Source organism: Bactrocera tryoni, chromosome 1 (assembly GCF_016617805.1).
Source record: "Bactrocera tryoni isolate S06 chromosome 1, CSIRO_BtryS06_freeze2, whole genome shotgun sequence".
Classification (NCBI taxonomy): domain Eukaryota; kingdom Metazoa; phylum Arthropoda; class Insecta; order Diptera; family Tephritidae; genus Bactrocera; species Bactrocera tryoni.
Window position 1 is genome coordinate 89,272,087 of NC_052499.1, and position 12,515 is coordinate 89,284,601.

The window sequence follows — 12,515 nt, forward strand, 5'->3', positions numbered from 1 at the left end:
TTAGCGAATAGGACTTTTATTCAAGCCAAAGGTTCCGTCCTTTTTTCATCACTGTCGCCTTGTTGTTTTCGTTCATAGTATGGCGTAACTGCCGTTACTTAAATGTTAACATTTGCTCGCCTCTTCCTTGATTAAGGGCAAAACCCACCGACACATGCGCTTTTAAACTGAAAAATTACTAATTTGGATAATGATGAAATTTCTACCCGAATTAATGGTTTAGACGTACACATAAGGAGCATTTTAGATGATATCATGCTGTTATCGGAGGATTTTAAATAAGGTGCGTTAGGTTCATAAAAATAATCCTGCCGAAGAAATGGTTCCAAAAGTCGAATATCCTTTCAACACAATTAAATAGGATTCCATTGCTGCACTTTGCACAGTAGCAAATTTTAGAGGCGAGGTCATATGACTTAGGGTGTTAATGCAGACCAGTAATACTTTCCACACATTAAAGTGTGTAATAGTCTGGGTATTCGTAGATTTGTATACCTAAAGATCCTAGCAAAGCAAATGAACCACATACAATTACAAATTTTAATACACTCGAAAAATTTAACGAAATTTAGAAATAAATATAAAACAATTCTTATCTGGGAAGTCTCGTATTGGCTTTTGTACTTCCCTTGGTGCGTTTCATGACCTTCCGCGCATTCCTTCCTCCAGCCGCGCGGTTCTTCCCTACAACCACTGGTTCAGCACATGGGGATCGAAAGTTTACAGCTACATCTGGAATTTGCTTTTTGTCTCTAAGAAAATCCGTCAGCTTAGGGTATTCGGACGTCATTTTTCTTGTGACAGGGACTGGACTTGATATCGGACTTCTTAATGTTCTCTCATACTTTATAGGCATGTGCCTAATTGATGGGGTACGTCTTGAGGAGTTATTATCGATACCTATAATATGCGGTACATATTCGGTGGCTTTAATGATTGCATGTTTTAATTGTTCCGAACTGATCACTTTAGCCGTTTCCAAGGCTGCGTCCGCATAATCAACGATCTGAGGCCTTTGTGTTATTCCCTTCGAAGTGCCGGCATCCAACCGTAAGGAAGGTACGAAATCTCCCGTTTGTTGTTGAGCGAAACTCAAAATTTCCCTGGCAGCCTCGGCAGTCAGACTGGCTTTTGCTGCTTTAGCCGCACTCGCAACTTCTTTTCGTCGTTTCCGCTGAGCTGCTTGATTTTCTTCAAAGACTATATGTCTCTGAATATCCCTCGCCCTACATTTCATCATTTTCCTTTGCTAAACATCGGAGGAGTTATTCTAGCACACTTTCTTTATTTACACAATATTAAAGCCTTACCAATTCCTGCTTTTGCTGCTCTCTTAATTTGATACATTCCTTAAGGTGCTTAAATTGCTGCTGTTGCTGCTCTGCACGTATTTCTCCAGCTGATATTTTGAACAGTCCCTCCATGTTCTTTCCCTGAGACTGCACAATTTTCCCTTTGAGCAAAGCTTTCTTAATGACCCTCCTGATAACAGGCAGTGTAAACTTTCCATCCACATATGGATAGTGGTTAATTATGAATTTCTTGACCGCGACCACCGATGAACCGTTGCGCTCACAGAGACCTTTCAGTGCTCGAAGCACCAGGGCCTCCGCGCTAAACTTTCGATATTGCAAACAGGCATTCGAACTCCAAGACGTTATGCCGGAACTGTTATCTTGAACACATTCGTGAGCGGACCTGTTAGCTGGACGCCTTTTCAAAAACTCCAGATCACTTTTGAGCATTTGTTTGGGCTTGTCTATATTTTTATGATGCTTTTTCATTTTCCTCAATTTTTTTGTTTGTAGACTTTAATTTACGAATTTCACAAAAATTTATTTATTTACATTTATTAAGAATTTCAACGCAACGTTTTTTAATATTTATTTATGTTTAATATTTTGAGCAAATCTACTAGATGAAACCCGAATATGTTTCGATAAATATTTATTTTTATTTCACATGTACATGTTTGTGTTCGAACGGATGAGCTGCTCCAGTTGACTCAAGGAAGAAGGACTATATTGATAACTCGTTCTTTGTGATAAGCCGATCAGATGCAAAGGTACGTTTAGAAAATAAATAATTCAGTGGGTCATATTGCATTCTCTTGTGTGTCTCTTCCCTCTCGCTGTAAGACTGATGTATTTGGAAGAAAACTACCCTGTTCCAAAATTCATGTTAATATGTATGGCATTTATTAATTAATGTCTAATAAAAATCTCATCAAAACCATTTATTGTAAAACCAAAAAAGTAAAAATTCACATACAAAGTATAATGTTAACACTACATAATAGATACTTATTCATCCCAAGGAGAAACCGTGAAAATCATAAACATATCCCGCCGCTCTTTACTACAGTTGTTATTTTGTCTTGACTTTCTTTGCTGCAGTCTTCTTATTGGGTTTGACGACATATGCATCTCCAGAGCCCGTTTCGACATTTTCCATAGCAGTAGCTTTACCTTTGGCGGTTGCTTTCTTTTTTGATGTCGTTGCTGTTTTTCCCTTTTCCTCTTTCGTTATAGCGGTCGCTGACTTGGGAGCTACCAGGTTATTATTTTTGTTTGTTTTTTTGGTAGTGGAATCTACGTTTTGAGCTTTGTATTGTTCGGCCCCTTTGGTTTTTTTCCCCAGTTTACCATTAGCAAGAGGTGCTTCTTTCGCTTCTTTCGTTTTGGTAGTTTTCTTCGCAGGTGGTGGATCGCTCGCTTTTAGGGCAACGGATATTTTTGGCATCTTCGTTGTCGATTCACTTCCGTCTTTCAATTTTATCGCACTTTTCGAACCTTTTGCTTTTGCTTTCTTTTCTTTTGCTGATTTTATCTCTCCTTTTTCAATTTTTTTTGCTGCCGTTTTGAGTGGTTTCTTTACTTTGTCAGCAGCCTGAATTAAATAATTTCAAAATTTTTAAAAACCATATCATAAGTGAAACCATTGGTACTTACTTGATCACTTTTAGGTTTTTTGACTAACTTTTTCCGATTCTGTCGCTCTTTCTGCTCTTCCAAGCGATTTGTACCTGGCGATACCTTAAATGAACCACCCAACCCAGTGCCCTTCGACTGCACCAACTTTCCACTAACCAATGCTTTCTTAATGTAGGCCTTGATCAGTTTCATTGTCCGTGGTCCATCTAACTGGGGATAATTGTTCATTACGTATTTTTTTATGGCAATGGCCGAGGAACCGCCACGCTCGTTTAGACTTCTTATCGCAGCAAGAACCATGATCTCGGTACTGACATTTTTGAGACGCGCAGGCAAACTTACGCCATTCGCCATGGGTTTCGTCTTACTTGGGGATTTGGCTAAATTGAATTCCGGCCCTTTCATTGGTTGTTCTTCTTTTATACCACTGATTTTCTGTGTACCATTAACACCTTTGAATAAAGTATCGACCTCAGTAGTTGAGGATGCTTCGGAGTTATCTACATTTTTATTCGCCAACTTCCCTGCAGTGTTCTCTGCCCCAGATTCCTTCTCATTGTCAGTATTGTCTGAGGCCTGTTCATCTCCATCGGATTCATCAGAATCGGCTTCTTCTTCTCCTTCATCCGAATCACCTTGAGATTCCTCCGCACTCACTTCTTCATCTTCATCATCATCTGAAGTTTCAACTGAACTGTACACAAATAATTTCATAATTCAACAATTAATTTTCTGTTCACTATAAAACAAACAAAAACGAATGTTCGAAATGATTACTGAAGCGATATTGACAGCCAATTTTGTGTAAATGCAGTAATGTTTGAAACGGTTTATTTAACCCGCAAAATGATCGCATTAACTGACAAACAGATTGAATCAAATAGAAAACTTATTTACACATTAAAAAAACGAAAATCTATAGATAGTAATTTTGACAAAATATCACTGATTTAACTATTTTTTTTTTGTATTATCAGCAAAATATTAAGGAATGCGTAATAGGAGTAGGAATTTTAGCATCCCTGCTCGACCCTTTCGCAATAGATCGCTGATCGGCTCTGCGAATGCCCCATCGACCGTCCGCCAGTCACTTTGTTGTTGCTTATAAAGCATAAATAACTTACATACATATTCATATGCAAATAACTGTAAACATTTGTCAAAGTTAATTAGTTTCTTAGCACCAAAACGAGGACTAGAATACGCATAACACAAGGCATCGCACTATTTTCTTACCAAAGCATCAAAGTTTTGTGTTTTTATTTATGATAAGGATTACTTTTCTGCACACTTTGAAATGGTTAAGTTAATCGGATGGGTCGTTTGGATCTTCATTGGAGTTTTTCTTGTTGTGCGCCAAGCTGTAGCTATGATACCCGAAGGTGTAACGGAGTCCCCGGTTTAGATGCTAATGACCTACATAAGTGCAATTTTTAACCTAAGAATATCTTTTCTTTTTTCTTTTTCAAACTATGATACTTCTAAAATTAAGAAATAATGGAGATCGCTTGCGTTGAGGATGAGCATTGTCATTATTACGAAACGGAAAATGTTACATCGTCCTGCGTTCATGGCTTGTGCCATTGTTACAATAACCAAACAAATGTGGATGTTACCTGTGAACCGAATGTACGTTTATGGGGCCTCAGTAAGTACAAGCAGTGATTACAATCTAGCAATACAATTGCTTTTTAGATTCTCCACACGAATAACATAATCGGTGGTAACTGTCCTTGCAAGCTCCCGCATGCCGAATGTCATCAAGCGGACTATCTCTGCTACTGCGAGGACGACTATGTACCCACAATAGACAGAAGACGGTGCATACCGAGTAAGAAAATAAGTTAAACGGATTCCTTGTTCTTGTTATTTTATTTAACTCTTTCATTGTAGAACAAGTACCATTGGGCGAACCATGCGAAACTGATGAACAATGTCTGTTTTCAACTGTATTCAGTCACTGTGATGGGAGCACAAAAACCTGTTCATGCGATGCTGGCTTTTTAAGGAATGACTCCATATGTCTATCGCAAACCAGTAAGTACATGTAGTGGGTAGATTGTTAAGATAATTTTCTTCTTATTTTACTAACCATACATTCGGAAACGCTCTAGAACGAGCAAACTTTTTTTACAAGAATATTTTAAAGCTTTGAGGATAAAGTTTCATATCTCTAGCGATAGATTTTGTTTCACTTAGGCGAAAGTGTATAAATTGTATAAAGGGTGTACTGCTTTCATAAACTGTTAGTTTATTCTCAAGATACCCACATAATCTGTTGCAATATTTTAAGGCCTTAAATTAGTTTGACGCGACGAGATTAATATGATCCATTCATTTGTGAATTATGTGGTAGCTTGAGAATCACATGATTTCACCGCCAATATCCAGAACTTCTTATAGTAGATTAACTGAGTCCCACGTTTTCAACAGTAATATTAATATGCTCGAGGTTTGAGGAAGAACGAGCAGATCGTTTTTATTGGTTCTTCTTAACGTTTCGATTTATTTTTGTATGTTCATCAGCATATGCGTCTATAATCAAAACAACAATACCGCAGCGAATCATAACTCGACATTGTTTTAAAAGGCTAATACGAGTATATACTTTCTTATGCTTCTATTTCATTACGCAAGAGCTCAGAGCCAAATGTGACGACAGAATGAGGTGCTCACAACACGGACCGCACAAAATTTGTTTTCCAGAAGTAGGCGAGTGTGTTTGCGAACAGGGCTATGTAAGTGCAAACACTTCGGAGGAATGTCTACCGGGACGAAAACTCCACGAAGACTGTCAAGATGCGAGCCAATGCTATGCTTTTATGGGACCAGGTGCTACCTGTGAGAAGGGCAAATGTCAGTGTAGGGTAGAATATTCAATTGTGACGAGAAAGACCAAGGAAAACCGCTATAGTATTGCTTTGGAAAAAATCTGCACGCCCTTAGCGGGTAAGTATCTACAGAAACTGCATACGAGTGATGTATGTATGTATATCCCTCCAATTAATCTATACATCACCTGCAGAAGTCGGCCAGTATTGCACTCTTAATGAGCACTGCCACAATGGACCTGAGGACGAGGATGAGCAGTTGATGGAATGCGATCACGGCGAATGTGCTTGCCGGTTTGGCTTCAAAAACCAAGTACCTTGCTCGTCCACGGCCTCAAGTGTGAACATTAAAAAAATTTTGCTGTGGATTATACTGGCTATGACGGGTTGGCAAATGCATGCATTAAAATGGGAAGCTCAAAGGACTCGCAGTGCCTAAACATTATTCAACATATTGGAAAAGCTCAATTAATATAAAACCTTAGTTTGTGGAATGTGAAGATATGTCTTTGAAAAGTTATCTCGTGATCAGACTGTTTTATGTCAAATATTCTTATCAAAATTAACTAACTTGGATACGCCTAGTTAATGATTGTGAAATTAAAAGTTAATAAAAAAAGAAAATGGCAGCTATTAATTTCAAATTTAAAATATTTATGCAAATAGTAGACGTCTAGGATTTATTGATAATTTTTCTTCAATGAGCTGTTGATGTTCTTTCACAAATGTGCGATGCGATCAGACATAATCCCGATAGTCTCTCTTCTCCCATCGTGCTCCGAAGCCAAGTTTTCACTCTCCTTAGCGTACTAAATGAACGCTCCACCGTTGCTGTAGTGCATGGTAATCAAATTTTAAAACCTCTTAAAAAAAAATCTAATAATGAATAATAATGAAAATAATAATTTTTCAATCTGTAGGGGGGGGCAGCTGAACACCCTGCCCACCTACCTGGCTACGTCCTTGGGTACACTCGAGAACACAATTTTATAGTATATAAATAATATTCACTGACCTACATATTCTGCACAAAACTGGTTAGAATAGCGAAAATCATTGTAAGAAGTATATGGGGTTGGAGGTAGTATTGACTAAATTTTTCCAATTTTAATCAAGACTACAAATAATTAACACACCACGGTACATTGGAGCTTGAACAGTTTTGGTTCGTTGTGTACAATTTTTGGACATAAGGTAGTGTTAATTGCTTCATGATTTGTATATCGGAAAGTGAAAGGATCAAAATTTAAAATTGTTTTGTGTAGGAAGTAGGCGTGGCTGTAGTCCGATTTCGCTTATTTTCACAACTTGACTTAGGAATATTAACATGTTGGCTGCCAGTGTATCAACGGTGATCTACTCCCGTCAATCAAAAAAATACATGTTACGCTCTGGCCTAGGCATGTATCACCGGCGTTAAGCAATGGCAGCCAACGTGTTACAATAATGTCATGTACCGAACTTGATTGAAATCGTGCGAGCAGGTGATATGTGACTTTACCTATAAGAGGGCGGTGCCACACCCATTGTCCAATTTTGACTCGGGTTCTTATAAAACTGTCTACATTTATTTTTCATCGGTTACTTTGCATTTTTATGCGGATCCGATCGAAACAGTAATCCATACAAAATTTCGTAAAGTTGTCTTGTGACGTAAGTTTTCCAAATGAGCTGCTTCTTGGAGGAAAAAGTGAGGGGAAAATTCCGCTATCTCAAAAACTGAGCGACGGCGTATACACAAACGAGCAGGTCACGCAGATTATGTGTATACATCCCACTTTTCCCCCTGGGTGTTACAAACTTCGTGGCAAATGTAATATACTCTGTTTAGGTTATAAAAATATAATGAATTGATTACCTTTATTACTAACTCTTTTAATATTAATGTGTCCTTAGAGCATACGTACTACTTCTTCCACGCTCTCTAATTACTCTAGTTTGCAGTCATTTTGCGACTGTCCCAAGTCGTAGGATTTTTTGTGTTGTAGTCAAGGTGTGTAGAGGTCAAACCACCACCATGTACTAAAATGACAAAAATAATTGTAAACTCCATAGACCTTTTCGGCTATAACCGCGTAAACGGTGTATACTCCAATCAAGAAGATAGACCTCTTAGCACATCAGTCGTAAATTTTTCTTTCAAATTTTATTTTCGTTTTTAATAACCTATTCTTGTGGCTGCCAATAAGAAAATTTTTAATCGCAGGCAAAAAGATACGCACGTTTTTCTCAAAATCTAATTTTTAAAAATACTGTTCTAATAACGTCCGCCCCTTAACCGCAAAATATAAAACTCCGAGTGCTTTTCTAAAGAGAAGATCGATGATACATTTAACAGAGCTGGAGGCACTTATTACATCTGTAAAGAAATTCTGGTTCTTACTCTAAGGTCTGTTACTTGTTTTCTAAGAAATCTATCAAACTTAAAATATGAAAACTATAATTTAACTTCCGTTATTTAAAAAAGAGGGTGAAATGTTATTTTAAGCAATGCATTTTTTACATACGGAAAAACTCCCCAACGACTTTTTTCGCTTTTACGTTTCATTTCTCTACAGCACCACGACAGGAGGGTGATCAAAAGCAGCAAACCAATGGGCAATGAAAACATAAATTTAACAGAGTAATACATTTGTCTCTCACTTTATTGTTGTAGTTGATATACATAGTTTCATAAATTTTATTTTATACATACATAAATTGTATTATTAAATTTATATATATTATAGACTTTTTTCTATATTTCTGCTCCCGCTATTGCGTTCTAGTTTACAACAAACATTGTTAAGAATTATTAATTATCATTATTATCATCCAGAGGTTAGTTTCAACAAATTTTACGGTATGCTTAGTGAAAAAAAATTTAAGCAATTTGAAAGCTTTAAAAAAAACAAGAAAAAAGTTTAGGCTCATCAACTCTCACTGAAAGGCCAGTTGGCGAGTTGTGCCGAACATTTACGATAGATTTTCGCCAAGTGTGGGTTTGTTAAAGAAAACTCGGGTTTGTGTGCGTGTGAGACGAGTTGGGATAGATTTTTTAATACTTGAACATTGAGTAACATGCATGCATGAACAAAACATTATTGCGTTAATTAAAAATAACTTTAAGTTGGAATGCTCTATATGTAAGTGTGTATATGTGTGCTTTTAAGCTGTGACTTCAAACTTGAAAACTTAAGAACTAAAACATGTGAGAATAAACAAGTTTTATCGCAACTGCGACTGGTGATGGGCTGCGTTATCTAGGTTCAGAGAAATCTTTAAGTTTTTTGATAAAATAAAACAAAAGTATAATTAGCAGACACAAAAACCTGATATAATTTACAAGATCTTACAATGAACGAATAAAACACGAAGTAGCATATCTTTGCTGCGTTTTTTACAGTGATTCGCCTTTTCTAAACAATTAGTTATTTACATTCTTATTACGGTGTAAGGTGTGTTATCGGTATTTATGCTTTACATAACATTCAATTTAGCAAATATTTTAGATTTAATGACTTTTACAAAGTGTTTACAATTTATCTAACACATTTATAATTTAAGTAGTTGTAATAAAACATTTTAACGCCACACATAGCGGACGTGTGAATCATCAAGCGCGTCACAATTACAATTCATTGTCTCCTATTTTGCTAAATATCTTCGTTCGGCCATAATTAATTAGTTTCATTAGGATTTTCACTTTCAGTTGCAGTTTGAAGCATATTTCACATTTTTCCCAATTTATAGTTAAACTTACTATCGATGTTTTTCATATGATCTGATAATTAATAGTATATTTGATAGGGATGTAAGTTGATGGCGCTTTGCGTTTAAAACTGCAGCGGATACGTAAACCCAAAAAACAAAAAACAAAATGAAAAGCAACATATTTGATAATAAATTTAATGGCGGGAATCTCTGGGATAGAATTCCGCAAGAATCGAAGCTGGAATACGCTTCAGCATCTCCTTGGGGAAGATACGCAGCAACTGCCAGCCAATATCCAACGATTCGAAGACGGTGCGGTTTTCGTAGTTACCCTGTGTATATAACATACAATTTACAATACAATTTTCCAAAGGCTAGCTGGGGATAATTCCATATAATTGCGAGTTAACTCACCTGAGAAATGAAGTTCTTTTCGAATTTGGTCAAGAACTCCAAGTACAGCAAATCATCAGGCGTCAGCGCCTCCTCACCGACGACAGCTTTCATGGCTTGTACATCCTTACCGATGGCGTAGCAGGCATACAGCTGATTGGAGACATCAGAGTGATCCTTGCGAGTCATACCCTCACCAATGGCAGATTTCATCAAACGTGACAACGATGGCAACACGTTAACTGGTGGATAGATTTGTCTGTTGTGTAGTTGACGATCAACGTAAATTTGGCCTTCAGTAATATATCCAGTCAAATCAGGAATTGGATGGGTGATATCATCGTTAGGCATAGTAAGGATGGGAATTTGTGTAATGGAACCATTGCGACCTTCAACACGACCGGCACGTTCATAAATGGTAGCTAAATCAGTGTACATGTAACCGGGGAAACCACGACGACCGGGCACTTCTTCACGAGCAGCCGACACCTCACGCAAAGCTTCAGCATATGAAGACATGTCTGTAAGGATGACCAACACGTGCTTTTCGCACTGGTATGCTAAGAATTCGGCAGCGGTCAAGGCTAGACGAGGTGTAATAATACGTTCGATGGTTGGATCGTTGGCCAAGTTTAAGAAAAGACACACATTCTCCATAGAACCGTTCTCTTCGAAATCCTGTTTGAAGAAACGAGCAGTTTCCATATTCACACCCATAGCAGCGAACACAATGGCGAAATTATCTTCATGATCGTCCAAAACAGATTTTCCGGGGATCTACAAAATTTTATATATATATTTATTTTAGGTACAACTTTCACAATCAATTCCTGAATTTTCACCTTAACTAAACCGGCTTGACGACAGATCTGAGCGGCAATTTCGTTATGTGGCAAACCAGCAGCTGAGAAGATTGGAATCTTTTGACCACGAGCAATGGAATTCATCACATCAATAGCGGAAATACCGGTTTGAATCATTTCTTCGGGATAAATACGTGACCAGGGGTTGATAGGTTGACCTTGGATATCCAAGAAATCTTCTGCCAAAATTGGGGGACCTTTGTCGATGGGCTTGCCTGAGCCGTTGAACACACGACCCAACATATCCTCAGACACAGGTGTACGCAAAATATCACCAGTGAATTCGCACACTGTGTTTTTCGCATCGATTCCCGAAGTACCTTCGAAAACTTGGACGACGGCTTTGGAACCGCTCACCTCAAGCACTTGTCCGGAGCGAATTGTGCCATCAGCAAGGCGCAATTGTACAATTTCAGCAAATTTGGGGAATTTCACTTCGTCCAAAATTACCAAAGGACCGTTGACACCAGAAACAGTTTTGTAGGCTGTAAATTTATAATAAATTTTTACATTTTAGATTAAAAAAATAATTAAAAAGGATATAAATTAAATTTCACTGATCTCGTGGTGTGGCACATGAACAGTTTTCTGCTAAGAGAAACGACGTTAATTAGCGATATTTTATCGGTGAGATAAGAAAATCCAACGACATAACGAATGTATTGAACGTCAGCTGACTGTATATCAGAGCAATAACGAAAACCAGTAGAATGACAAATGCCGAAAATGACAGCGAAAATGAAATCGCTGATAAATTACATAAAAGTCGTAGTTAATTTTGCTTTTCGCAAAGTATAACTTTGTTTTAGATTACAGATCATGGTAATATAAATATTAGAAGATGCTGTAGTAAAATATAATTTCGTTAACATCAAAATATACAAAATCTAATATTTGATAAAAGTTTTAAAATGTTTTTAAACTGGCAAAATGTTAATAATTAGTATCAAAACTTTCAGACAATTGTTTTTCATTTGGTCAGGTGCCTTCCCATTTGGTTGTTATTGTCATTCGGAACTACATTGATGTCACATGACTATCCCGATTGCAATTTTTTCAATTGTAAATCGCTTTTACCATGTCAATGGTATTTCTCATAGTTTTCAGCATTACTACGAGTCCCATGACCAAAATTGATTCTATTCCCCATAATAAAAATGAACTTTTTAACAAAATAGGGAAAAAACTGGAGCTATGTAAAAACTAGACCCTCAATGCAACTACATTGAAATTGTATCGATTTTTGCACTTCTTCTTTGTCTTTATATTCGCTGAGCTCCTCGTCTGTCATGGCGGACCTAATTTTACATTGGCTCCGTCATTCTATTAGAAAAAAGAAACTTCACGATTATATTTGTTTTACTCACTTAAACGTGGCTGAGAGATGAAATCCCTGGAAACAGCCAGGACGTGCTCCCTGTTAGCTTGTTTTGCAGATATAGACATTTTGCCCTCAATTTATTTGCACTCCGAATTAGAGTCTCACAAAATCGTTTGTTGGCACACAAACTCTACAATTAATCTAAAGAAAAACAACAAAAGTTTTTGATTATAGTTGGACTATACTCAATGAAATATTTTTTCCACACACGCACAGTTTTCTAATAAGAATTTTTCTCTACAACTGGAGCCAGATACTTTTTGTGGTAGAGGACAGTCAGCTGCGCGTTACGACGTCGTTGGAGTACGAAGAAAAATTCACACTGAAGTTTAGAAAGAAATATTCACAGTGACAATATAACTGTCACGTGTGGTCATGTGACCAAAACCAGAGTTGCATGTGTGTTAACTGACAGTTATAG

General features: G+C 37.2%; 4 protein-coding genes across 4 annotated transcripts; 1 reads left to right on the forward strand and 3 right to left on the reverse strand.

The window, feature by feature from the left end:
• Nucleotides 1–592: 592 nt before the first annotated feature.
• On the reverse strand, nt 593–1,794 carry LOC120780031 (histone H1.3-like). The gene is made up of 2 exons (XM_040112337.1): nt 1,311–1,794; nt 593–1,249 (listed from the first exon to the last, which is right to left on the reverse strand). The coding sequence occupies exons 1-2, from the start codon at nt 1,782–1,784 to the stop codon at nt 593–595; spliced, it is 1,131 nt and encodes a 376-aa protein (XP_039968271.1). The 5' UTR covers nt 1,785–1,794.
• Nucleotides 1,795–2,215: 421 nt separating this feature from the next.
• LOC120766686 (histone H1-I-like) lies at nt 2,216–3,808 on the reverse strand. Its single transcript, XM_040092332.1, has 2 exons — nt 2,952–3,808; nt 2,216–2,889 (listed from the first exon to the last, which is right to left on the reverse strand). The coding sequence occupies exons 1-2, from the start codon at nt 3,645–3,647 to the stop codon at nt 2,368–2,370; spliced, it is 1,218 nt and encodes a 405-aa protein (XP_039948266.1). The 5' UTR covers nt 3,648–3,808; the 3' UTR covers nt 2,216–2,367.
• Nucleotides 3,809–4,088: 280 nt separating this feature from the next.
• LOC120766858 (cell death abnormality protein 1) lies at nt 4,089–6,401 on the forward strand. The gene is made up of 6 exons (XM_040092586.1): nt 4,089–4,315; nt 4,426–4,562; nt 4,629–4,764; nt 4,827–4,970; nt 5,571–5,882; nt 5,959–6,401. The coding sequence occupies exons 1-6, from the start codon at nt 4,231–4,233 to the stop codon at nt 6,201–6,203; spliced, it is 1,059 nt and encodes a 352-aa protein (XP_039948520.1). The 5' UTR covers nt 4,089–4,230; the 3' UTR covers nt 6,204–6,401.
• A 2,562-nt stretch (nt 6,402–8,963) lies between these two features.
• On the reverse strand, nt 8,964–12,419 carry LOC120772704 (V-type proton ATPase subunit B). The gene is made up of 5 exons (XM_040101452.1): nt 12,309–12,419; nt 12,081–12,235; nt 10,693–11,198; nt 9,872–10,627; nt 8,964–9,789 (listed from the first exon to the last, which is right to left on the reverse strand). The coding sequence occupies exons 2-5, from the start codon at nt 12,157–12,159 to the stop codon at nt 9,652–9,654; spliced, it is 1,479 nt and encodes a 492-aa protein (XP_039957386.1). The 5' UTR covers nt 12,160–12,235; nt 12,309–12,419; the 3' UTR covers nt 8,964–9,651.
• Nucleotides 12,420–12,515: the final 96 nt, after the last annotated feature.